The sequence below is a fragment of the Tursiops truncatus genome, chromosome 15, assembly GCF_011762595.2.
Source record: "Tursiops truncatus isolate mTurTru1 chromosome 15, mTurTru1.mat.Y, whole genome shotgun sequence".
Taxonomy (NCBI): domain Eukaryota; kingdom Metazoa; phylum Chordata; class Mammalia; order Artiodactyla; family Delphinidae; genus Tursiops; species Tursiops truncatus.
Genome location: NC_047048.1, coordinates 6,859,533 through 6,883,069, shown reverse-complemented (window position 1 = coordinate 6,883,069; position 23,537 = coordinate 6,859,533). Strand labels below are relative to the sequence as shown.

The window sequence follows — 23,537 nt, the reverse complement described above, 5'->3', positions numbered from 1 at the left end:
CATTCTTTACCTCAACCTCAAAGTTCTAGTTCACCCATCTCCTCCTGAGCGAAGGGACAGACTTCTCGCCCATGCTATTGGTAGGTAGAGCAGTCCCTCAGAGAAGAGGCCGGGCCAGGTTCCCTCTGGAGGGTCTAATTGGCCTTCTTTACAGTCACTCGGCTGTATCTAGCTTGCGATTGGTTTTCGTTGGAAGAGGACAAGGGTTTGCGTTTCTCGGCCTCTATCCCTTCTAGTGGAGGGCCGACGTCCCCGCCTCCTGATTGGACCTGATTGGCTCCATCTCCACTCCTAACATTTGTGATTGGATGCGGCTGCGCGGGGCGGGCCGGCCTGGAGAGTAGGCCGTTGGCGAGCACTCTATTCTAGTCCCCCTCCCTTCTCTCGCCTCTCTTCAGCGCCGGAGTCTCCACCCCGCCGGCGGGTTCTGATTAGCCACTTCCGACGCGTCTCGGGATCCCGATTGGTCCGTCGGGTCCCTGAGCCCGCTTCCTCCCCCTGGAAGCGACTACGGCGGCTCCGAGGAGGGGGAGGGGCAAGGAGGGACGGCCGGTCCCGTCAGTCAGGCAGCGGGAGCCGCCGGGAGCGGATGGCGGCGGCGGTAGCGGCCTCTCTCGCCGCCGGGGGTGAGGAGGCGGCGGCCACGACCTCCGTTCCAGGGTCTCCGGGTCTGCCCGGGAGCCGCAGTGCAGAGCGGGCTCTAGAGGAGGCCGTGGCCACCGGGACCCTGAACCTGTCTAACCGGCGTTTGAAGCACTTCCCCCGGGGCGCGGCCCGCAGCTACGACCTGTCAGACATCACCCAGGCTGGTGAGTGCACCCGGCTCCGAGCCCGGCCGGGACCCTCATTTGCATAGCCCCGCCCCTCGCTTGTTTCTTCCCGGGCCCGGGAGTCTGGCCCGCCCCATCACCTGGCCGTCGGAGTTCTAGATTCTGCTGATTTGCATAAGTCTGCCACCACCCCCTCCCCACCTTAAGAACTACTAGACAATGAGCGCTTTTCTGGTTTGCACGGAACGCTCAAGAATCTCTGGCCGAGCGTCGTGAGCGCCCCCCTACCCCGCCCCGCTTCTCTTTATTTGCATATCTGCGCACCTGTAGAATGGTCCTGCCCCTCACCTGCTTGGCTCATTTGCGTGATCTCTTCAACCTCAGTTCTGATCGTTCCATAAAGCAGCCCTCACGAGCCCCCCCCCCATGACTCCTTTCTCTTTCTCCACTTAGTCTCCAACTCTTTCCCTTGTTCCACCAAAGATAAGAGCAGCCCCAGGCCCCCGCTTCCATGCGTTTGCCCCTGACAGCCCCAAGTTTCTGTTTCCTTTGCTTGTAGTCCCGCCCCCTAAGGCCGCTGACTCTCTCCATTCTTCCCCCAGCCAGCCTGTGGGAAAAAAGCAAATCTCCCACCTCCCCCAACTCTTTTCTCCGCGAGCTCTTCCTCCTATTATCCCTGACTCCTTTATCTGCGACTCCTCCTCCTTCTTGCGTGTGTGAGGTCACTGTGGAGCCTGTGATCTCACAGAGACCCTAGAATTCCCATTTCAGTTTCTGCTTTCCCCACGGGGGAGGGACTTGAGGCAGCTGCTGAAAGGAGGGAAATCTTATCTCCCAGCTAGGAGTGCTGGGAAGCTAGAGACGGCCCAACTGTCCTTCCTAGTCCCCCACCCATAGGATCCCTCCACCCTGGTGTCTGTTGATGGTAGGGTGCAGGGACTCCACTGTGACGAGTGAGTCAGGCTCAGCTGCTCAGGAGGCAAACTCTGACCTTGGGCTGGCAGCTGGGGGGTGGGGATTGGAAGAGGGGCGGAGGACTGCATTCCCAAAGCCCCACCCCAGCCGAGCCCAGGGTGGGACTTGGGGCTGGATGAGAGTGTCCCCCTGATGCCACTGCCCTGGGACTGCACTGCCCCCCTAGCAGGTGCCTGCTCGCCTGCAAACACCCTAGTGGGCGCCGACGCACACTCTTTCCTCGACTGTTCTGGAGAGAACCAGTTGAAACCACTCCCGTTGTCTTGGGTTGCTAGGTAAACTCACTCGCCCACTCTTCGGCGAGTGAGTTCAGGGCAGCCTGAGTTCAGGGCAGCCGAGAGCCACTGCTGTCCCTCTCAGTCTCCCCGAGCCGCCTAACCCCCCAGCTCCAGACTGACCTCAGCAGCTGTGTGACACTTGCCGTCTGTTCCCTTTCCCCTCCCCCTTGCTTGTTTTTTGACAGAGACCAAATGTTATTCTTTACTTCCTTAGGGCTCTGTCTGTGTGAGTGGACTCCTGGGGAAAACTCCCAAGACCTCCCGGGCCCCCTCCCAGCTCCCACCCCCTCTCCGCCTCCTCCCCCAGCATTCCGGCTCAGGGTGCAGCCCGTTCTCCAGGGCAAGCGGGACAATCCCAGCTTCCTGAGAACCTCTCTCTACCCTGCTCTCCACACAGGAATCCTCAGTCCTTTCAGGGCCCAGGTTCTAGGCCAGGTGGGTCTCTCTCGTCCAGAACTCTCTCCTCCGGCCCCTCTCCCCAAGCAGGGTGCCTGTAGCTTGGGGTGGAAAGAGGAAGTGACAGGAACCCAGTCTGTTGCCCATACCCTGCTCTCCACACTTCCTTGCCCTTCAACCCTGATGGACTAAAAACTTCAGCTCTGCTGACTGAATCTTGTGGAACCTCTCCTCCTGCTTCCGCAGCTCTTTCTGAACCAGCGTTTTCCTTGCACGTGTGCTGTGTGGAAGGTCCCTGCTGTCCCTTGGACTCGGTCCCCGGGCCCTGATAGTAGGATGAATCCTGAGGTGGGGGGAAGGGCTGCTCTCACAAAAGAGAAGTGCAGCTCATTCTCTCGCAGACCGCATCCTGTGCCTCCTGTGCACCGCTCCTCCAGCCCCGCTCCCTTCCGCTCACTCGCTCTGAGCTTTTGCCCCCGCTCCCTGGCCCGCCCCATCACAGCTTGCCCTCCACCCCCCTCATCCACATGCGCGTGCAGCACACACATTTGTGGATGCAGAGGAAGCGGGCAGGTGGAGGGGGAGGGCGGGAGGACTGCATCGCATCCTCCCACCCTCTCTGGAACTGTCTTCTCCTGTGACAGTTCTTTTTTCTGTGCACACCAGGGCTGGGAGCAGAGAGGGTTCTTGGGGCGTCAGGCTGTCGTCCGCCCTGGTAAACACAGGGCCCAGAGACAGAACCTGACAGGTTATTTCTACTTCATTTCCTGTCACAAGACTCATTTCCTTGGGGGATATACCCCCGCTTCCCCTCCCCTCGGCTTTTGCTTGCCCCTCCGTGGAGAGGGCCCTCTAAGAAGCTCACCCAAGCTCTGTTCCCTGGCACTTCCCCAGCAGGCCCTGGGCCCCTCCCAATACAGGCTGGGCAGAGGGAGCAGAGACCCGGGCTTGTAGCAGTCTAAGCAGTGAGAGCCTCCAGACTGGCAGGAACCCCGTACTGGACGCCTTGCACTGGTCTAGCAAGCCGCTGGTTGAGATAAAAGGATGCTAGTAGACTCTCCCGTCCTTTCCGCCCTGTCCACTCCTCGCCCGTGCCCAAGACTCGAGGCAAAGGAGCTGGTCTGAAGTCCGGGTCAGCAAGAGAGGAAGTAGAAGCAGGCCGTTGAGACTGTAAGAGGGCAGGAAGGAGGCCAGCTCTGAGGAAGGTGTGCCTGGGACTCCACCTCCCACCTCCAGCTTGGTCCATTTGCCTTTCTCTCCAGGTCCTTGGGAATCTGTGACTTCATAGTCCCTTGGACCTGGCTTGCTGATCCCAGGGGCTGGTGAAAAACCGGTGGCCAGTGTCAGGTCTCCAGAGCCAGGCTATGATAACCCTTAGTGGCCAGTGTCAGGTCTCCAGAGCCAGGCTATAATAACCCTTGGTGGAAAATAGGTAGAGGTTGGGAGACAGGGCGCCTAGGAGGGGTGAGCTTTCTCGGTCGTGTCCCCCAGGGGTTGTTCATATTCTTACCTTGAACCTCCCAGCCCATCACCTTGCTAGTTCCTTTGGAGCACCAACCTTGTCCTGTGACCTTTGCCTTCCACCTCTCCAGGCATCACAGAACAACAGAAACCACAAGAGTTATAGAATCCAGCCACCCTTACAGGATAGCCCTGCATTTGTGCGTTTGAAGATGGTGTTCATGGCTCGCCCCCTTCCCCCAAGTCTAGGCTTCTCCAGCCCAGAGACCCCAAGGCCTTTGCCTTCCCTTTGCCGCTCTGGCTACGCTTGGAATGGGCTCCAGGTTACGGAAGGCTTTCTTCTTGCTCCAGAGGGTCCAGGTTTATAGGTCTGATTCCTTGGCTCTGGGGAAGTTCAAGGTCTTCCTGTCCAGGGCTGGGTCTTTGCAAGCTCTCCGCTGACACTTGCTTCCCCTAGACCTGTCCCGGAACCGGTTCCCCGAGGTGCCAGAGGCAGCGTGCCAGCTGGTGTCCCTGGAGGGTCTGAGCCTCTACCACAATTGTCTGAGATGCCTGAACCCAGCCTTGGGGAATCTCACAGCTCTCACCTACCTCAACCTCAGGTAGGGAGGCAGGGCCACTGCAGGGTAGGGGGTGGTCCTTCTCGGCCCCAAGTACCAGTGAACAGCACCCTGAGTGACCCTCCCGGTGACCCTGAAAGGACAGCGCCATGCCTGGAGGGTGAGCCCACTGCCCTCCTCCCTCCCACAGCCGAAACCAGCTGTCATCGCTGCCGCCCTACATCTGCCAGCTGCCCCTGCGAGTACTCATTGTCAGCAACAACAAACTGGGGGCCCTACCTCCCGACATCAGCGCCCTGGGAAGCCTGCGGCAGCTCGTGAGGATGGGGAGCAGGGTGACAAGAGGGACTGATGAGCCAGGCACTAGGGACCTCTGGGGGGCGGGGGAGGGCAGGAAAAGGAGGGATGCACCCTAGGGGAAAAGCCGAGACTAAAGCAGGTGGCCAGGTCCAGGAGGTGGTTTCTGATGCTCGGGGTCTGTGGCTCCTTCCCTACTTCTTTCCTCATCCTAGGATGTGAGCAGCAATGAGTTGCCATCTCTCCCAGCGGAGCTGTGTGGCCTCCCTTCCCTGCGGGATCTCAATGTTCGGAGGAACCAGCTCAGCGCCCTGCCTGATGGTGAGGAAAAGGAAGCACTGGAGGGGTGTGAGGATGTGTGTGTGTCTGTGTGTGTGTCTGTGTCTGTGTATCTACCTTGGAGGAGTCACAGACAAGGAATCTTCAAGGAAAAATAATGCCTTAGTTGCCTAGGGTTTTGCAATGCATGAGACATGCTGTAAATTATTTTCTTTGCTCTTGACCAGCAGCCCTCTGAGGCTGGCAAAGCATGGGTTATTAGCTGTGCTTGACAAATCTGGGGAAGGGTACAGGAAGGGGAGTGGTGAGTGCATTGGCACCCTGTAGAATTTCACAGTCAAGAGGAGCCCTCAAGGTCACCCAGTGTTACCATTTAGCGCCCACGAAGCTCTCAAAACCTGAGTCAGGTGAGGTCCTGTGCTGCCTCCCCAGAGATTCTGAACCAGTGAGCTGGAGCTCAGGCAACCCCATTTTAATGGGCTAATTGTGATGCACCCGACACTTGATAGCCTTTGCTCCAAAGCAGGCACACCTTCCTTTATTCAGCCAGCATTGTTGTGTGTGTGTGTTTCCTGTGTTTTAGGTGGGGAACAGGTAGATGTGAGTGATGTCACTCAGATCTGGGGCCAACTCTTAAGATTTAGTGGCTTAATGGGGAGAGACAAGCAGAGGGAAGCGCTAGAACAGGAAACTTAGCGCCGTAGGGGCTAGAGGGAGCCGTGTGGCTCTGCTCAGGGACCCGGGGAAGGCCTCAGTCAGCCCAGAGGTGCAGCAGGAGCTGACCTTTGAAGGAGAGTTCTCCATCCTTCTGCAACCCAGGCAGAAGCAACCCTGTGTGTAAAGCACGGAGGTCCAGCACAGACGTGGTTAGAAAGGCAAGCCAGGGCTAGGTGGGAAGGCTGGGGCCATGCTACCCATGGTTTTGAAGAACAAGAGAGGGGAGTCAGGTGGCCATCCATTTTCTCTAGGCTCCCCCCCACTCCTTCTTTCCTTCTAAGACAGTAGGGGTACAAATAAGCATTTGATCAGGGCTCTCTCTGGGCCATAAAAGAGACCCCAGCAAAATGCCCTGGGGGCCCAGAGGAAGGAGCAATAAATTCCAACCTAGTGTTTAGAAAGATTTCATAGAAGAAATGACCCTTAAGCTGAACCTTGAAAGATGCATGGACAGAAAAATGGGGTTCTCCTACCTGAGCAGACAGCATGTGGAGAGGCCCAGAACAAAGGGGGTGGAGGGTTGTCTGATGTGGTGTGAGGGTGGGCAGCGAGGTGCGAGACATGGGCGGAGCCAGATCATGAACTCCTTAACCAGGGAGGGGTGCTTGACCAGAGAGCAGTGATTTTTTCTTTTCTTTTCTTTTTTTTTTTGCTTTTTCCCCACACATGAACATTTATTAAACATTTTGAGTATTATACAGTTTCCTTCTTTTACTTAGCAATTTTTGGCATTTTCCTGTCAGTACTTCATTGTTTTTAACTGCTGTAGATGTTACATTTTATAGACACATTGGTTAGTTATTTCTTATTAATCAACATTTGGGCTGTTTCCAAGTTTGAAAAAAAAAAGTTGCAACAAATACTCTTGGGTCCATTTCTTTGTTCAGGATTAATTTCTAGAAGTGGAAGTTCTGGGTCCAAACCCAGAATATTTTGAATTTTAATTGATGTTGCTAACTTACACTCTAAAAAGGTTGTACCAATTTATAAGGCAGAAAATGCTTTTTTTTTTTTTTTTTGGATACATAATCTGAATCTTTGCTAACGTGTTGGGTAAAACATGTTTTAATTTTCATTTTTTAATTCTGTGAAGTTTAGTTTCTAACTTGCTAATTTTGGTTTCTAGCAATATTCATTCTCAATTTATTACCTCTTTGAATTTTTAATTTTAGCCATTATGCTTGATATTAGATTATTCTTTTTTGTAAAGAGCAGCCAATTCTTGTTCTGTCATTGTAACATCCCATGCAATGTTACTGAAGATCAGAAACAAAGTTTTTTAAGGTCTCAGACCTTCTCCTTTAACCACCAAAAAGGTAGTCTTGTACCTGCCTCTTTACTATCCCTGTGGAATATCCTGGATTTTTCAACTTATTGATTCCTGGTCTGAGTGAAGAGAATTTTTTTCAGAAGTGTGATATAAAGTAATTCCCAGTCCCTCTTTTGATCTGATTCTAATACCTGAATGCTAGCTCTTCTGTTTATAATCCATCTCTGACCTTGCACCCATCTGCCTAGCTCCTAGCTCTATGGGCTCTGGTTTCAGCTCATGCTGCCAGGGCGCTCTCCCACTTCGGGCTGTCTTGGTAGACGTTCTGCCCTAGGCAGGTGCTGCTCACCTATTCTTGACTCTTGGTGGACATTCAGGAAGTTACAGCAAGAAATGTTTCACAGATGGTATCTGATACAGTCTAGTTAAGATTAATGGGGAATAAAAGTACTTTGCTTAGAAATAATTATCCACAGATCTAAAGTCAACAAAAGTCTCTACAACAAAAAATACATAATTTTTTCGGGGGAAGGAGGAGGCTTGAAATAGATCAGAAAACACTTTCACGTTAATTGTTCTTTTCATATACTTCAAATTTGTACTTAATGCCTTTCTCCTCCTGGACATCAGAAGGAACACCTGGATATTCTGAGATAAGTTTATATTTTTCCAAATCAATTTCTGGAAAAAATGTGTCACTTTCAAATTCCTGCATGGTCCTTGTCACAAATACTCTAAGATGGCCTGTCTTGTTCATGGCTTCCTTATAAACAGAACTGCCTCCCACTATCCGGACCATGTCCACTTTATTTGTTAATTCTGGTCGCTCAGTAAGTTTTAAGGCATCATCCAGACTTCTGGCAAGAAAATGAGCTCCCTGTGGAGGTTCCGTGAGTTCTCTACTGAGAACTATATTAGTTCTGTCCTTTAAAGGTCGATTCTTCTCTGGAATGGAGAACCAGGTTTTCCTACCCATAATCACCGAATTCTGTTTCCCTTCTACTGAAGAGGTTGTGGTCATTCTTTGGAAATACTTGTATTCGTTCCTGAGCGAGGGCCAGGGCAGGTCCCCGTTCTTGCTGATGCCCATGTTCTGGGACACAGTGATGATGCAGTTTAGCGGACGAACCATGATAGCGGCAGAAAACACTTCCGAGCTAGCATGTCACACTGACACGGGGATTACCTGCCAGCTTGGCGCGAAATTTTTCAGAGCAGTGATTTTTATTCTTATTCTGTGTCTCAGGGCACCACTAATCCAGCTGTGCCTTTCTGAGAAGTGGAGAAGGGTACCCTCTCCTGCGGGTGGGCCAGGGCTTGGCTAGTGGAGCGCTGTACGGTTGCAGCAGCCCCCTCTCCCCGTGCCTTTGTGCACGGTGCAGCCCGCTCACCCGCAGCAGCCCCGCCTGCAGATCCTGGAAGGCTTTTGAGCAACGCGGTGGCACAGCTTGGTTTGGGCCCTGTGACGGACACTTGAGAAGGAGGAAGTGGTGGTGGGGTGGGAGGACAAGGCGAGGGAAGCACGTGGGGTGGGCAGCAGCTGAAGTTGGTCTGAGCGGGAAGAGGAGCAGGGAGGTGGGTCCTGGGGAGTGCCCTCAGCCAACCAGGGCGGAGGCGCGGCGGCCCCAGGGGTGACCCACTAGCCAGAGCAGGGGGCAGAGGAAGTGAGCACAAGGCCCCGCGCCGGGGCATGCTTCTAACTCTTCCCTCACCCACCGCCAGAGCTGGGAGACCTTCCTCTTGTCCGCCTGGATTTCTCCTGTAACCGTGTCTCCCGCATCCCGGTCTCCTTCTGCCGCCTTAGGCACCTGCAGGTCATTTTGCTGGACAGCAACCCCCTGCAAAGCCCGCCTGCACAGGTGAGGACGGGCCTGAGAATGGGCAGGAGTTGGGGGCATAGGTCCCTTTGGTAGCCAAGCAGGATCTGGGAGGCCCCCCTCTCTTCCCCTAACTACCCCCCATGCGCCTCCACATCTAGATCTGCCTGAAGGGGAAACTTCACATCTTCAAGTATTTGTCAACAGAGGCTGGGCGGCGCGGGGGGTCTGCACTGGGGGACCTGGCCCCTTCCCGCCCCCCGAGTTTCAGCCCCTGGTAAGTTTCAAGTGGGAAGGAAGGAAGCCCCTGGATACTTAAACCCCTTCCTAGCACCAGGGACCCCATGGTTTCTGGAGGGCGGATGACGGGGTTGCTGCCCAGAATGGAGCTGACCAGCTCTCCCTGGCTGGCCCCAGCCCCGCTGAGGACTTGTTTCCGGGACGTCGGTATGACGGAGGGCTGGACTCAGGCTTCCACAGCGTTGACAGTGGCAGCAAGAGGTGGTCTGGAAATGAGGTAAGGGCCTCCTTTCCAAGAATCATGGGGGATCTCAGCCCCAGGGGAGAACCTCTGAGCCGGGACCCTTCGCCTACTACCTCTGAAGCTCAGAGTGACTGGTGATGGCTGGAGTCCTCTTCCTTCGCTCGCCCAAGTGTCTCGCGGGGAAGGGCTGGCTCAGCAGCAGAGCCTGGGGCCCTGAACCCCATGGGCCCCGGGACTCCAGAGAGGCTGTCTCCTATCTCTGCATTTCTGCATTTACAGTCAACTGATGAATTTTCCGAGTTGTCGTTCCGGATCTCAGAGCTGGCCCGGGAGCCTCGGGGACCCAGGGAGCGGCGGGAGGATGGCTCTGGTGTGTAGTGGGGTCACGGGCTAGGGGCCGGGGGGCGGGGCATGGACGAGGGCCTAACGCCCGCATTGGCTCGCTGATGCGCACTGCTCTCTCTAGCTGACGGAGACCCTGAGCAGGTTGACTTCATCGACAGCCACGTCCCTGGGGAGGACGAAGAGCGAGGTGCTGGCGAGGTGAGGGGAGCCCGCGTCCGCCTGTCCATCCACCATGAGAGAGCTGGAGGAGGGGAGCCAGTGCAGGCTCGGGCAACCCCCTCAGCCCCTCTGCTGTTCTTTCTTCAGGAGCAGCGGCCACCAGAATCGAGCCCTGTGGCAGGGGATGGGGAGAGGGCACCAAGCAGCAGGTACCCGGAGCCACCTGAGGCGGCGCCTCCTCCCTTTACTTACTTCATCGCCCGCCCCCCTGTCCTCTCCTCCGGCCCGCTCCACCTCTCATCCTGCCTCTGCCCCGCAGGCGGGAGGAGCCGGCAGGGGAGGAGAGGCGGCGCCCAGACACCTTGCAGCTGTGGCAGGAGCGCGAGCGGCGGCAGCAGCAGCAGAGTGGAGTGTGGGGTTCCCCAAGGAAGGACAGGTGTGGGCGTGGGAGCAGCTGCCCTGGCGGTGAGGCCTCCTGAGCTTCCCTGCCTCTCGGGGTTGGCGGAGCCCCGCCTGGCACTGCTGACCCCACACCTTCATTTTCTAGTTTTCCGAAGCTGGGGGTCAGGGCTTCTGGCGGGGGTGCTGCCGCCTCATCCGCTCAGGCCACCTACAAGTATGTGTCCTCCTGGACCCCGCCTCTCTCGGTCCTCGCCTTACACGCCCTTCCCCTGAGCATCCCCTCGATTCCCCTTCTGTCTCTCCTCAGCGGCAAGCCCAAGTCCAATGCCACCCAGCTGGGAGCTTCCGGGGGGCAGGGTGCTCCCACCCCCGCCTCCACCTCCCAGGAGCCCCTTCCTACAGCGGGACCAGGTGGGACGGCGGCGCTGGGAGGAGGGTGCGGGCCTGTGTAGGTGGGGGGGCGGGTTGAGACCTGGTGGCCTGAGGGAGGAGTAGGACACTGAGGGGATGCTTCTCCTGCCCCCTGGCTCCGGCCTCCAGCAACCGCACCTGCACCCCGGCCACTCAGCTCCATTCAGAGACCAAACAGCTTCCTCTTCCGTTCTTCCTCTCAGAGCAGCTCAGGTGGGTCTTCCCTCCTCCCCAGTACTAACCCGGTGCTAATCCAGCACTAACCCCGGCGCTGGGGCCGTCCCTTCTGGCCTGGGAGTTCTCTGGTCAGTTGTCCCATTGTGTTGAAAATCCCACAAGCGCAGAGGTAGGTGATGTGGGTGCCAGACCCTGCGACCGGGCTGCAAAGTCGATGGTGCGTAGTGGAGGCGGCCCCACACCCTCCTCTCTCTCCAGGCCCTTCCTCACCGGACTCTGTCTTGAGACCTCGGCGATCCCCCCAGCTTTTGGACGAAAAGGAGGTGATGGCTCAGCTGCGCCAGGTATGAGAGGTGGGGTCTGCGTGGGTGGAGCCTGGGCTCCGCGTGGTGCCTGGAGGTTCCCGGCTTCCCTCAACAGCCTTTTTGCCTACCCTGGTACCTCCCCTGAGACGGAAGGGGCAGGAGGGCGTTCCCTGCTGACCCTGACCTCTCCCCCTCCTTCCCCTGCCTCCCAGGTGCTTGAGTCCCAGCTGCAGCGGCCCCTACCCGAGGACCTGGCAGAGGCTCTAGCCAATGGGGTCATCCTCTGTCAGCTGGCCAACCAGCTGCGGCCCCGCTCCGTGCCCTTCATTCACGTGCCCTCACCTGCTGTGGTCAGTTGGGGCCCAGGCAGGAAGTAGGGGTTGGGACGGGGCCTCCTGGGGCCTCCCCCTTACTCTCTTTTTCCTTTCTTACCCACCCCCAGCCAAAACTCAGTGCCCTCAAGTCTCGGAAGAATGTGGAGAGTTTCTTAGAAGCTTGTCGAAAAATGGGGGTGCCTGAGGTATGGGGGTGTGTTCTCAGGGGCCCAGGGCTGGTCTCTCCTATAAAGGGTGCAGTGTCCTGGGCTCAGCGGGGCACCCTGCATGGATGGCAGGGTTCCATTCACGGGGGTGTCCGCTTCTCAACAGGAAGCACATCCGCCAGCCCCTGTCCCGCATGTCTCCCCTGCATGCCTCCCTTCCTTGCACTCTGCATGTCGGCGTGGCTCTGGCCCTGGCACGTGAGGGCAGGGGGTGGGAAGGATTGTCCTGCTGCTGCTGCTGCTGCTGCTGACGTCCTTTGTCCTTGTCCATCTGTCCTACTCTCCCTTCCCAGGCTGACCTGTGCTCGCCCTCGGATCTCCTCCAGGGCACTGCCCAGGGGCTGTGGACCACCCTGGAGGCTGTGAAGCGGGCGGGGGGCAGGTCCCCCCCGCCCCTCTGGCCCCCCTCTGGTCTGGGAGGCTTCGTCCTCTTCTACGTGGTCCTCATGCTGCTGCTCTGTGTCGTCTACACTCGGCTCCTGGGTTCCTAGGACCTGACGTCACCCCTCCCCCTACCCCCTTGCCCTACTTCTATTTATAAGACTCCTGTGCAAACCCCCTTCCCCGCCGGTGGTGCCTTCAGCCCCTACCAAAGACACTAGTGAACCCCCCTCCCCTCATAAACACTGACCTCAGAGGCCCCACTCTGGTGCCCCCAGACCCTGGGTCCCCAGCCTCTGGCCACCCTCCTGTAGCCCCTCCCTTCTCAGTGCTGATGGTGCCTTTTAAGTCCTCTCCCTGCCCTGCCCTCTGCTTCCCTAGAGGGTGGGTCTTAACCTTCCTTCTTGCACCATCCCCCCCCCCCAGCTGCTATAGGGGGCTAAATTATCTATATTTTGTAGAGAGAACTCTATATTTGTAGGGGATGCAGAGGCCCAGGCTGGGTCTCTGTCTCTTGTATAAATTGTACAGACCGTGGCTGTGTGTGTGTGTGTGTGTGTGGTCTCTGTCTCTTGTATAAATTGTACAGACCGTGGCTGTGTGTGTGTGTGTGTGTGTGTGTGTGTGTGTGTGTGGTCTCTGTCTCTTGTATAAATTGTACAGACCGTGGCTGTGTGTGTGTGTGTGTGTGTGTGTGTGTGTGTGGTCTCTGTCTCTTGTATAAATTGTACAGACCGTGGCTGTGTGTGTGTGTGTGTGTGTGTGTGTGTTTGCGTCTGCTCCTGCTGTGCCGGGGGCCCATCCCTGGCCGTGTCTCCTGGGCTCTATGTGCCAGCTTGCCTACTCCAGCATTTCCCTCTGGAAATGGCAGGTCTGTCCTTCCCTCTGAGCCTTGGCCCCCTGTGTCATCTCCCTTCTGTTATCCTCTGGCAGCTTCCTTGCATCTCATTTGTCCCCAAGCCATGTCCAGGGTGCCCTTGACCCTTGCCTGCTACATTCTGTCAGCTTCCTTTGCCCAGGCTCCTTTAGGGTGTCTCCCACCCTACAGCTGAGAGGAGGAGGTGACAAGGGGAACTTAACCTGGGCCCCTCCCTGTAGGAGTCCCTGTGCCAGCCCCACCACATCCTGGAAGAGGAGGGGGCCCCGGGAAGGGGCCTCCCCTACATCGCTGCTGTCATCCATGCACTGCTGGAACGGCCTTAGGGGTTGAGGTCGGGGTGCAGGGGCCCGACCCGGCGGGAACCCCAGGAACAGAGAAGACAGCCACACCTGGGCTCTGCTCTCTAGCGAGGACTGGTGAGGGCGGCCTCGGGCCTGGCCCTGTGCCTCGGGCACCTGTCTGCCCGGGAGCTTGGAAGCAGGCTGGCCCAGCAAGGCGCGAGGCCGCCTCTGGGCGTGGTCGAGGGTATGGGATGGAAGACTGGGGGCTGGGTGTCGTGTCACGTGCAATAAATGGAAGCCGGAAGCCCTCTAGGTTGCCCCTTAGCTGTGTGTGTGTGTGTGTGTCTGCGAACGAGCGGTGTGTGCTGGGGACGGTGTAGCTTCCACGTGCGGGCGCCACAGTTCCCTCTGGCCGTTTTCACCCTTCCGTGCGGCCCCGCTGTCCGCGCCGCCAGGAGGCGCTCGCGGGCTCCCGGCGGGACCGTGCGCCACGTGGCCCGGAAACGCGCTGGACGCCTGCGCCGCGAAGCCTTGAGAGGTGGGCCGCAAGCTGGGCGCGCAGGGCAGCGCGGGCCGCTGAGGGAGGCTGCGCCCGAGTGGGAGCCGGGAGGTGCCAGGCGGGCGGCGCGGGGCCCTGACCTGCCTTCCCCGTGGACGCGGCATGTTGCCCTGGACCCCCCGGCGGTGGGGCGCGGGTGAGGAGCAGGCGCCCGAGGAACAAGGCCCCTCGGCGGGCAGCGACCCCGGCCAGGCCTGGGACTCCGGAGAGGAAGCCCTGCGGGAGCCAAGAACAACCCCACAGGACAGGTGAGGGGCTCTGCCAGCGGCACTTGGGCGAAACCCGACGGGGGCCCACAGTGTGAGAATATCTCAGTTGTCCCTAGTAGCGAAGAAAGGGTATGATCAGCTTCCCCGCACCGGGCACCCTTGGCCCGGCCTTGGAAGTATTCAGACTTGGAGCAGGGAGGTGATTGCGGGAGGCTGTGACCGAAGCATCTCAGTACCGCCCCTTCCCAGTCCTCAGCCCTGGTCCCGAAGGCCTTCCTGGATCCAGAAAGAGCAGCAGCTGCCTCGGCCGCCCCCAGGCCTGGCTGCCGAGCGGTCACCGGGAACCCCAGGTAGGTACAGGGTCCTGCCATCTTTACCCCCAAGACCCTTTTACCGACTCCTGAGCCGATTTTAATCTCTTCAAGTCCTCCCCCCCAGTTCCCCTCCCCCCCCAGATGACCTGGGAGGTGGCCCCGTCAAGGATGACCCTGCTGGCGCCACAGGACCCCAACTGTGAAGCTAAACCGGGACCTCAGCTGGTGTGGGTGAGTTGGGGGTACCTGTGGCACCAGCCTCGGGTGGGGCAGGGATGCCTTGGGAGGGGGCTGAAGCTCCAGGAATCTTTCCCATCCCTCCACAGGGGCTCAGCTGTGAGTCAGGCACCTCCTTCTCAGGCCGGACCTTGCGCCATCCCTCATTCTGCCCTCTGTACGAGGCAGCCTCAGGCAGAGGCCTCAGGCCCAGTCTAGCAGGACGTCAGAGTGGAGAGCAGGTGCCCAGGGATGCAGGTATGGCCCTTGGTCCCCTCAGGCTCCGCGGAGAACCAGTGCAGTGCTTGCCACCCTAGCAGCTTCTCCTCCCCAGGGTTCCCGGTGATGTGCCGTGAAGATGTCTTTCTTTCTGACCATGTGCTGCCCTGTGGGCAGCGTGTTCCCCTGTACCGGTCTCAGGCCCGTCAGCAGGTGAGCGCTCTTCCTGCCCTGGCCTCACCCCAGCCTTCACGCAGGGCTCGGGGGGAGACACTTGCCTCTCCTTTCTCTTCAGGTGATGGGCTCTCTGAAGCTGCTGCTCCCACCCCCAGTCATGTCCCCCAGGGTCCTCCCCACTCCATCGTCTGGCTGCTCCACCGCCTGGCTCAGTGGGCCTGAGCTGATCGCCCTCACTGGCCTCCTGCAGATGAGCCAGGGGGAGCCAAGACCCAGCTCCCCGGGGGCTCCCATGCCCCCTGCTGGCCCCCCAGACCCTGCCTCTGACCACCCAGGTGCCAGTGGTGGCCAGAGCTGTTCTCACTGCATGGACCCATCTCTCCCACGGGCCCCAGACAGCCAAGGTCCATAGCCCCTCTGGGGGAGAGTGGGCCCCTACTTCCCCAGGCAGGTTCTGTTGACAATAAACAGTGTTGGTTTGCAAACAGGCTCCTTGTGGCAGATAGCAGAGTGGGGCGAGGAGGCAGGGATGGGGTCTCTTCTTCCACCACGGCTTTGGTTGCTCTCCCCTCAGATTCTTGTTACTCATTCCCCCTACAGTCGGGCAGGGGAATCCATGGACCTAAGACTTTTCCAGGCTCACCCAGCAGGGAAACTTTAATGGGGGTGGGGTGCACAGTATAGACCCCTAGACTAGATTAAGTATATTAGAAGCAAGGACTCCATCAGTTCTGCCAGGCCCGGGAGAAGGAGAATTGTGTGAGCACGTAGCTGGCGTTGGGAGAGGCAAAGTAGGGGGTAGGAGGTGTCATCACTTCGGGAGGGCACTAGTGTAAGATACCTGTTGCTTTCATCCTTCTTGCTCTGGGGTCCCAGGAGTTCAGCCGACACCAGGCAAGCACAGCAGGTGTGTGTGTGTGGGGGGGGAGGGGTAGATCTCTGTCTTCGTGGTCGTCATCATTGGAGGCAGGGTGTGGGGCCAAGGCTGACTTGAGACTCTGGAGCGATGCTGCAGGAACTCTGTGGGGAAACAGAGGGTCAGGGCTTTGGCTGAGAAGGTCCAGAAATTTGTAGGGGTTTTGTTTTAAGGGGGGAAGAGTTCTAGAATTTTCTCCCTTAAAAGAATCCAACTTCTTGGGGAACCTCCTCCCGAAGACTTCACAGGTGCCACAGTTGGAAGGGGCAGAGCCCTTAGGCAGCCTGTCCTAAGGGGCAGCTCAGCGCTTCTGCTGGTCACACGTCCTAGGGGACATCTGGGCTGTAGAGCCTCTCCATCGGGCAGAAGGGGATTATGGGGTTCAGCGGGGTGGGCAGGAAGGCATTCTTAACTTTGCCCTTTTTTTCTTCCTCCACTCCCGTCTGTCTCTCCATCCATCAGCTATACCCAGGGGCCACGGGGGTCTCCTCACCGGGGCCTCCCCGAGGTTCTGGAACTCGATGTGTGCGTAGCTGTGTGGGCGGTTCCTGGCCCCGGGGGCGTCGCCTTGCACCTCCAGGGGAGGGACCAGGTCCAGGTCTACATAGTTGAGGCCGCCCTCAGGGATGTCAGTGCCCATTCCTATGTAGTCGGCGGCCGCGTACTCAATGCACACGTACTCCCCGGTTAACTCTGACGGCGGCTGCAAGCAGCGCTGAGCCCCTGCGGATCCCCAGTCGTCTCCCACGCCTAGATGAGGGCCTTGGAGCCCGGGTCCAGGCTCCCCGGCCCCAGGCCTGTAGGAAAGAGGCAAGAAGCTCGAGGAAAAGGACCGTGGTGCACAGAGGCTCATGGACACATATTCAGTGACCCCTCCATCCTGGAGCAGCTGGTGGGAAGCGGCTTTGGCTGAGGCAGGAAGGCCCGGGGTTGCCATCACCACGTAGCCACTGGCTTGGCCGCCCCCCATGGGTTCGTAGTCACTCCTGGCTCCCTTGGTTATGTAGACCCCGCCCAGCTCCAACCCCTCGGGGTGCGAGGCTGCTGCCCCCGGCCTGGCCAGGGTCTTGAGGGTTGCTTGCTCGCTTCTCTCACTCAGGCACCCCGGACGGTACAGGCTGCTTGATTGGGCCGCAGAGGCTGGGGTCTCATAAGATTGAGGGACAGAGGGTGTGGAGGCGCTCGTCGGGGGCTTTCTTGGCAGTGGCTCAGCCCTGCCGCCGGCACCACTGTCCCCGATTTGTTTCATGGCGGCCAGGACAGTCTCGTGAATGCTTTGGGCCACGACGGCGTCGGGCGCCTGTAGCCACAGCTCCCCGGGACCCGTGGGTGCCGAGCGGCCAAGCTCCAGGAAGAAAAAAGCGTCGGCATGGCCACAGCGGCGCACGCTGAGCAGGGACAAGCGCAGGGCCGGCGGCGGAGATGGCCGGGAGGCCCTGGAGCTTCTGCCCCCGGGCTTCCGCAGCAGGCTCAGTACCCCAGAACCCAGGCACAGGCAGTAGTCGCCGCTGCCCAGGCCTCGTGCCCGCCCCAGCCCCTTGGGCCGCAGCGTCACGGGCCAGACGTCCTGAAACGGAGCGAGGATCCAGGCCCCGGGGTCCTCGTGGGAGTCGGGACCTGGAGAGACAATGGTCTGGTGACAGGGGCTCCCGGGCCGGCAGGCTGGATTCACTGTGGCCCGGGAACTGAAAACGTGTAAACCCTTCACGTTTGGTCTTGATTTCGGAGAGCGGGGGAAGGGACAGACTACGGATAAACCAAATCCACGATCATCTACCTCCCCCGCACCCCCCCCCCGGCCCCCCCCCCCCCCCCCCCGCCGGGGCTCGGGCCTCACCGGCGGCGGCGGCGCGCGCCTGGAGCAGGGCGCTGTACCACGCCTGCTGCTCCGCCTCGCTGGCCGCCGCCACGCCCAGGCTGCGGTCGCGCGTGTACAGGACGATCAGGTGTCGCTGACGCGCGTCCACGCGCTTACTGATGGTGCACGCGCCCTCCAGGCTCACGCTGAACTTAGGCGGCGCTCGGCCGGCGCGGAACTTCTTCTCGCTCTCGTAACACTCGAGGCGCTGCGGGTAGGCGCGGAGCACAAAGAAGCGGCGGCGCTGGGACTTCTGCTTCCGCAGGTGGCCGCAGAGCCGCACGTCAGCCGGGCAGGCCCAGGGCCGCGGCGGACCCAGGGCCACGTCGGCCGACTCGAACTCCGGCGTCGTCATGGGGCCTCCGGGCTTCATCCCGGACCCAAAGCAGTAAAGTGTCCGGAGCAGGGGCTGGAACGGCAGAGGTGGGGTAGACGTAGCGGCCCCTGGAGAGGGGGGCGGCATCCTGACAGGCGACCACCCGTCTTGATGCCCAGCGTCTTTCCCCCCACTCCCGACTTGAAGTTTGGGGCAGGGGGTCCGCACCGTGTGCCCCAGTGGCTGCCCGGTGGCCTGAGACACCCGAGGCTCCGACAGACTCTGAGGCTTGACCCCTGCGCCTCTCGTCGCCTCCTCTCCTGTCCTCTCCCCTCCCTCCCAGCGCGGATCGCGCCGAAGTCCCCACCCCTGCGAGGTTAACCCTTGCGCGCCCCGGAGCTGGACGCCGGGCGGTGGGAGTGGAGTGTGAGTGGGGAAATCCAGGAGAGACGGCCTCACCCCACCCCGTGTCCTGGGACTGGGCTTTTGCAGGGGCGGGGGTGGGGTGGCGTCTCTACTCGTCTGAGCTGCCGGCCGGCCGAGAAAGCGGTGAGGTGAGGTGAGTGTGCGTGGAGCCACGTCTGTGGTGACCTCGCTGGTGGCGTCTGCAGTCCTGGAGGTGAGCGGGTCACTGAGCCGGGCCACCCTTACAGTGGCACCCCCTTCCGGCCTCTGCCACTCCCCACTCAGAATGGTGTCTCCTCTTCCCACCCAGGAGTGGCTCTGTTCTCTGCCTTCCCAAGTAATCCCAGGAGCCAGGGCTACGGAGCACTGGCCTATGCTGATCTTGGAGGAGCTGGAGGTTCAGTTTCTCTGCGGGGTTGGGGCCATAGGAGGTGTCTTGGGGTAAGTTAACTTCTGGATCGGTCCCTGTGCACAGACCATACCCACCAGGGTTCCAGTCAAGTGGCACTGAAGGAGAGCCAGTAGAGGAAGAGACCATCTCTCAGGGGCACTGCCCTCTTGCTGCACCATTGCCCTCAGCCCCTTCTCACCACCTCTGTTCAAAAATAACGCTGCCCAGGCCAGCTGAAGGCTCTGATCACATAAGTGCAGACTCTCTGCACTGGCGGAGGTACCCTTTGCCCCTTGCATCCCGGGAGGCTTGAAATGGGGTTGGGATTCAGACATTTTTACACCCCACTTCTGATCCTTCCAAGGACCACTGACTCACGTTGGGGGCGATGGCGCCGGTCAGTGCACACTCTGTGAGACAAACCGGTAGTTGACACATGGGTGGGGGCCTTAGAGGACCTTATGATTTCACTGTCATGGCAAGTAGGACACCTACAGTGGGGGAGCTGAGGGTTTGGGAGAGGGCAGCTGTGGCCCCTATTAAAGATGGTATTTGGGGAGGAGTGCCTTCAGGTGAGTTAGGAGCTGTACCAGGAGTACTGAAGCAAGGCCACCTGGTTCTTTTTCTCCAGCTAGTCCAAGGGCCAGGAAAGCCTGAGTAGGAAGGGCTGGGCTTCCCACCCTGGCTCCTCCACTTCCCAGGCGTGGGAGGAAGGGGTTGGTCTATGAGCTGGAATACTGGAGAAGCCAACAGTGCGTGCGGTGTGCAGGAAGGCTCAGATTCTTGAACGCCCTTTAAGGGTCATGCTGAAAGTGTGATGCAGGGCACCACCTGGCATCATGAGGATGGGCATCTGGCCAGCAGGCAGCAGCGCCCAGGTTCTGCTCCAGGTGCCCCCCCCCACCCAGGTCAGCCAAAGCCTCTCCAAGGTGCCAGAGAGGTGGCGGCAGCTCAGGTGGTGCACGTGGGCCAGCGGCAGCCTCCACCGTTGATGGGTGTTGGCCAGGGAGAGGCAGGTATGTGAGAGATCCTAAAGTGGACACCAGAAGTATATTCAAGGTCATAGCCTCCAGTGTGGCCTCAACATATGCGCCATGGAGAAGTGGCAGGGACACAAAAGACATCTGCAGACCTTTCCCCTTCCTAGTTTTGGTGCTGCCTTGAGGAGCAGGGCACCCATGGGGGCCACGTACCTGCTGCGCTCCTGCCTGGAGCCTTACTCCCCAGGTTTGATTTGAAGCTACGCACAGGAGGGTCTCTTCACATCTGCTCCTTCCCGCTTCCCACCAACCAGTCCACCTTGGAGCACCCCAGTCCTTGTGAAATCACAGCCGCTGTCACAGAGACCAGCTCCAGACAGCCTTGTGTCATTGAACCCCTAAGTGCTGGGTAAAGATAAAGCAGGAAGCAGCAGGGATTGGACAAGCAAACGTGGTCGGGTGGGTTGGTAATCAATGCCAGGTGATTTTAGCCTGCTGGGTACCAGGAAAAGCCTGGAGCCAAACGACTGACTTTATCAGTTGCCCTGGCAACAACATTGCCCTTGGCTCTACCCAGACGAGATTGATTTGAGCCTGTTGCCCTGGTAACTCGTGTTGCTCCCCCGGGACAGGAAGTAACAGAACTTCAGCTCCGTTGGGTGAGAACACCTCCCCCAACCTGAGGAGGTCCACCTGTGCATCCCGCTGCCAGGTGCAGGGCAGCAGTGGGATGGGCTCTCCACATTCTAAGTGCCTATGGAAGACTCTTGTTACCAAAGGGGAGCCCCCAGGAAGGAAGCTGGGGCACTAGGGCCAGGCTCTTCCCGTGTGCCCCTCTCTCCTCCCTCCAGGTTCTCACTCCTCTGGAGGGGTCTGCAGGGACAGCGCCAGCCCCTTTCTCCATCGGAGAGCTTGATAGAGGTCCTGGGCACTGGCTCCTGCTTCCTCGCCCGCAGAGGCAGCCATCAGTGACCTACTGAAGGCTGGGGTCAAGCCAGAGGACTGTTGCCTGCAGAGCACTGTCACAGCATTGGCCAGGGGGACATGAGCACTTGGTCAGAAGCCTGGTGGCAGTCTGGGTGAGTCCTTCCAGCCCCATGGTGTGGGTCCAGATTTGTAACCACCAGGCAGGGCCTGCAGAGAGGCCCTGGGTGATGGGGCGGGGGGAGCACAGCCCAGTCATTTAGACATTTCCTGAGGCCAGGGGTTCTTCCATCTTTGCTGCCTGCCTGGAGAGAGGACGCCGGGTGGAGGCAGCACCAGGCTGTTCCACACCGAGACAGGCAGCTGCAGTCCCGGTCTCAGCCTACGCCCTGTGAACTCTTGATTTTTCTGCCCTGGAGTTGGACGCTGACCCGTTGTAACTTCTCTGACTGGTCATCCTGCCCTGGCCAGTGAGCTGGTGGGGGTCCATGTCGGACAGAGTGACTGAGAAGCGTGGAGTGGGGACTGCAGGGAGGTCCTGCGCCCAGGCACTGAGCAGTTGAGGAGATCCCTGGGAAACAGCGGCAGTGTGACTCAAACAGTAAGAAGCACTGCAGCTGCTGGTCCTTTAAATCTCACCTCCAAACCTCAGTGTTTTTGGTTAGGAAAGGAGGCGCCAGGGAGCTGGGGAAAAAGAAGGCTCCTCCTCCCCCCTCCTTCTCCACCACAAGATTCCAGCTTCCCTCCTGTCCCTGGCTCTGAGCAGAGAATGGGGAAGACACAGATAATCAAGGGTGACAGAGAATACCCAGGGAAAAAAAAAGATGGTCCACCCTGGGAGCGCCACCAGGAGATGGAAGGAGAGTAGAGGCTGGAGAACGGGAACCACAGACACAAGACAGGATGAGGACTGAGCCCTGGGAAGGTGGGGAGGCCACGCCTGGCTGTGCAAAGAACAGCAGCTGAAGGTATTTACAGGAAAAATCCTCAAAGTAAATCAGTGATAAGACTGTCCCAGCCTCTCCTTGCTGTCAGGTTAAAGGTCATTGGGTGGAAAGACTCAGAGAAATCCCAAGAAGGGAAGACTGAAGGGGCCAGAGTTCCCAGGCAGCCTTAGGAAAGGGAGAGGCGCTCACAGCAGGGCTGAGTTCGGGGCCTCTCCTCCCCCAGGTGAGGTGTCTAACCCAAGCCGGCTGTCTTGTTACCACACACACAGCCTAGACACTGTTGACACAACATCCCCAGGTGGCAAGGGTCTGGGGAGGGGCTGAGGAGGCAGCTGACCTGGGACAGCTGGACTTTGACTAGGCCCTGCCCGACCCCCATGCCAGGTCCTCCTCTGCACCCTCTCCCCCGCTCCCTCCACTGCTAAAACTGGACTCCAGTTCAGACAGGGACTGGCTCTGTCCTTGGCGAACAGCAGCATGGGCACCGACCCAAGAAGTCACGTTGACTGACATGAGGCCCCTCAAGCTGGCCCAAAGCAAGACCACGAGAGCCGTTTTTTCCTTTCAAATGCAGTTCTTTTCCAACATTGCCTGCAACAGCTTCAGTGCAGAGATCTGGGGCCAAGGGGAGGAGCGGGGGAGGCACAAGGGAAGAAGAAAGGAAAAAAAAGCCAGCTGCACAAAGCCTTTCTCTGGAAACGCCCAGGCTCGGGGTGGTCGAGAAGTGTGCCTCCTTCCCCACCATCCCCTGGAGCTCCGGCTTTGCGAGGCACAGATCCCATTCCCCGTGTGAAAGAGCTGTCTGGGAGAGGAAGAATGGCTGCATCTGGATACGTATGTGTATGCATATATATAGATATATATATATAATAGGCTATATTAGAAAATTCTCTATGTATAAATATAAAACACTGGTATCCAAACATGACACCACAGCTAACTAAAGTGCTTGACGGAAGTTGGGCATGTATAAGTATGTAGGTAAAACTATTCATCCTGAGGGAGCTGGGGAAGCGAAAACATGGAGAAAGGGGTGCTGTCCCAAGCCAGGGCCCCAAGGGCACTCAGGCTCCCCAGGACCTCCACGTCCCGTCTGATCGCCATCCCATGTCAACACCATGCACGCCTCATCCCCACCTCCGCCCTGCTTTCCCCACTGTGCTTCCTCCCACGAGGAGAACAGTGTTAGACAGCTGGGCAGTGGGGAGTTGTTCCCACAAGGAGCACAGCTCAGCCTGTGCCCCCAGCTTCCTCTGCCCACAGGGTTCGGAGTGAAGGGAGCGCTGGGGGCAGGAGAGGAGGACTCTTGTCATCATAATTAGTAATTTGAAAAATAAAACACCAAGGCTCCTCTAGGCCAGGCTCTGCCAGCCCGCCTCCCGGGCCCCCTGCCTGGGTGGGGGCTGGAGGAGGAAGGAGGAAGCCTTGGGGTGGCTGACCCGGGAAGCTGCCCTTTTATCTGCAAGCCCCAAGCAAAGCATTAGCACCTCCACCATCCCCAGACCCCTACCCTGCGAAACAAGACCCATCTGGTCTCAGACCCGCAAAACTGCCACAGGCAAGTGGTCATCGGAGCTCCAGGGAGTAGAGGGGCCCCAGAGAGCAGCCCCCCGGACACAGTGCTACAAGAATGGGTTGGTGTTTGGAGGGTTGCAGGCAAACGGGCTTGATGAGGATCCAGTCTGGAAAGAAACAATCACCACAAATTGTTAGATTAGGGAGGAAAAGCTGGAGGCCACAGAAGAAATGCAGCTCAGGATTCTTTTCTCCCTCAAAATTACTGTGCTGAGGGAAGAGGGAAAATAAGGGAGCTAGGAGGCAAGCAGAGGGGCGGGGAGCGCAGAGGCTCCTTAACTAGCCCACTCATCCCTGGCTGGGCCAAGGCAGTTTCGCGAGGAAGGGGCGTGGTTCCGCCCCACA

General features: G+C 58.7%; 5 protein-coding genes across 10 annotated transcripts in view; 2 read left to right on the top strand and 3 right to left on the bottom strand.

Moving 5' to 3' along the window:
- The first annotated feature begins 512 nt into the window (after positions 1 to 512).
- On the top strand, positions 513 to 13,496 carry LRCH4 (leucine rich repeats and calponin homology domain containing 4). 4 transcript variants are annotated; one of them, XM_033840255.2, is made up of 18 exons: positions 516 to 809; positions 4,338 to 4,482; positions 4,631 to 4,757; positions 4,953 to 5,058; positions 8,726 to 8,862; positions 8,982 to 9,097; positions 9,238 to 9,337; positions 9,584 to 9,674; positions 9,771 to 9,847; positions 9,956 to 10,017; positions 10,128 to 10,244; positions 10,356 to 10,424; positions 10,518 to 10,621; positions 10,751 to 10,834; positions 11,057 to 11,142; positions 11,316 to 11,453; positions 11,546 to 11,623; positions 11,938 to 12,562. In XM_033840255.2, the coding sequence occupies exons 1-18, from the start codon at positions 590 to 592 to the stop codon at positions 12,133 to 12,135; spliced, it is 2,055 nt and encodes a 684-aa protein (XP_033696146.1). In that variant the 5' UTR covers positions 516 to 589; the 3' UTR covers positions 12,136 to 12,562. The 4 variants fall into 4 exon arrangements, with proteins under 4 accessions (XP_073648047.1, XP_033696147.1, XP_033696146.1 ...); XM_033840257.2 differs by lacking the exon at positions 11,938 to 12,562 and adding an exon at positions 13,124 to 13,496 and having other exon boundaries at positions 518 to 809; XM_073791946.1 differs by lacking the exon at positions 10,751 to 10,834 and having other exon boundaries at positions 513 to 809.
- Positions 7,096 to 8,135, bottom strand: LOC117308190 (dihydrofolate reductase-like). Its single transcript, XM_033840269.2, has one exon. The coding sequence runs from the start codon at positions 8,133 to 8,135 to the stop codon at positions 7,572 to 7,574; it is 564 nt and encodes a 187-aa protein (XP_033696160.1). The 3' UTR covers positions 7,096 to 7,571.
- On the bottom strand, positions 12,687 to 18,117 carry LOC117308186 (uncharacterized). Its single transcript, XM_033840258.2, has 3 exons — positions 17,634 to 18,117; positions 16,290 to 17,413; positions 12,687 to 15,900 (listed from the first exon to the last, which is right to left on the bottom strand). The coding sequence occupies exons 1-3, from the start codon at positions 18,115 to 18,117 to the stop codon at positions 15,838 to 15,840; spliced, it is 1,671 nt and encodes a 556-aa protein (XP_033696149.1). The 3' UTR covers positions 12,687 to 15,837.
- The window catches only part of SAP25 (Sin3A associated protein 25), a 13,948-nt gene continuing 4,258 nt past the window's right edge, over positions 13,848 to 23,537 (top strand). The window contains exons 1-6 of the mRNA XM_033840266.2: positions 13,848 to 13,993; positions 14,204 to 14,304; positions 14,393 to 14,499; positions 14,595 to 14,742; positions 14,819 to 14,916; positions 14,999 to 20,825. Coding sequence (XP_033696157.1) covers positions 13,848 to 13,993; positions 14,204 to 14,304; positions 14,393 to 14,499; positions 14,595 to 14,742; positions 14,819 to 14,916; positions 14,999 to 15,292 — 894 coding nt within the window. The 3' untranslated portion in view covers positions 15,293 to 20,825. The remainder of the gene's footprint in view (positions 13,994 to 14,203; positions 14,305 to 14,392; positions 14,500 to 14,594; positions 14,743 to 14,818; positions 14,917 to 14,998; positions 20,826 to 23,537) is intronic.
- The window catches only part of AGFG2 (ArfGAP with FG repeats 2), a 21,029-nt gene continuing 20,677 nt past the window's right edge, over positions 23,186 to 23,537 (bottom strand). For all 3 annotated transcript variants that reach the window (XM_033840261.2, XM_033840262.2, XM_033840264.2), the window contains one exon: positions 23,186 to 23,299. In XM_033840261.2, coding sequence (XP_033696152.1) covers positions 23,240 to 23,299 — 60 coding nt within the window. In that variant the 3' untranslated portion in view covers positions 23,186 to 23,239. The remainder of the gene's footprint in view (positions 23,300 to 23,537) is intronic.

What these genes read in the sequence shown, in the direction of transcription:
- LOC117308186 (XM_033840258.2), bottom strand. Translation starts at nt 18,117, where the DNA reads ATGCCGCCCCCCTCTCCAGGGGCCGCTACGTCTACCCCACCTCTGCCG. An exon ending in GGCGCGCGCCGCCGCCGCCG is followed by an intron (nt 17,414 to 17,633) that starts GTGAGGCCCGAG and finishes TTGTCTCTCCAG; the next exon opens with GTCCCGACTCCCACGAGGAC. An exon ending in AGAACCTCGGGGAGGCCCCG is followed by an intron (nt 15,901 to 16,289) that starts GTGAGGAGACCC and finishes GTTTCCCCACAG; the next exon opens with AGTTCCTGCAGCATCGCTCC.
- LRCH4 (XM_033840255.2), top strand. Translation starts at nt 590, where the DNA reads ATGGCGGCGGCGGTAGCGGCCTCTCTCGCCGCCGGGGGTGAGGAGGCG. An exon ending in TGGGAAGCCTGCGGCAGCTC is followed by an intron (nt 4,758 to 4,952) that starts GTGAGGATGGGG and finishes TCCTCATCCTAG; the next exon opens with GATGTGAGCAGCAATGAGTT. An exon ending in AAGAGCGAGGTGCTGGCGAG is followed by an intron (nt 9,848 to 9,955) that starts GTGAGGGGAGCC and finishes TTCTTTCTTCAG; the next exon opens with GAGCAGCGGCCACCAGAATC.
- LOC117308190 (XM_033840269.2), bottom strand. Translation starts at nt 8,135, where the DNA reads ATGGTTCGTCCGCTAAACTGCATCATCACTGTGTCCCAGAACATGGGC.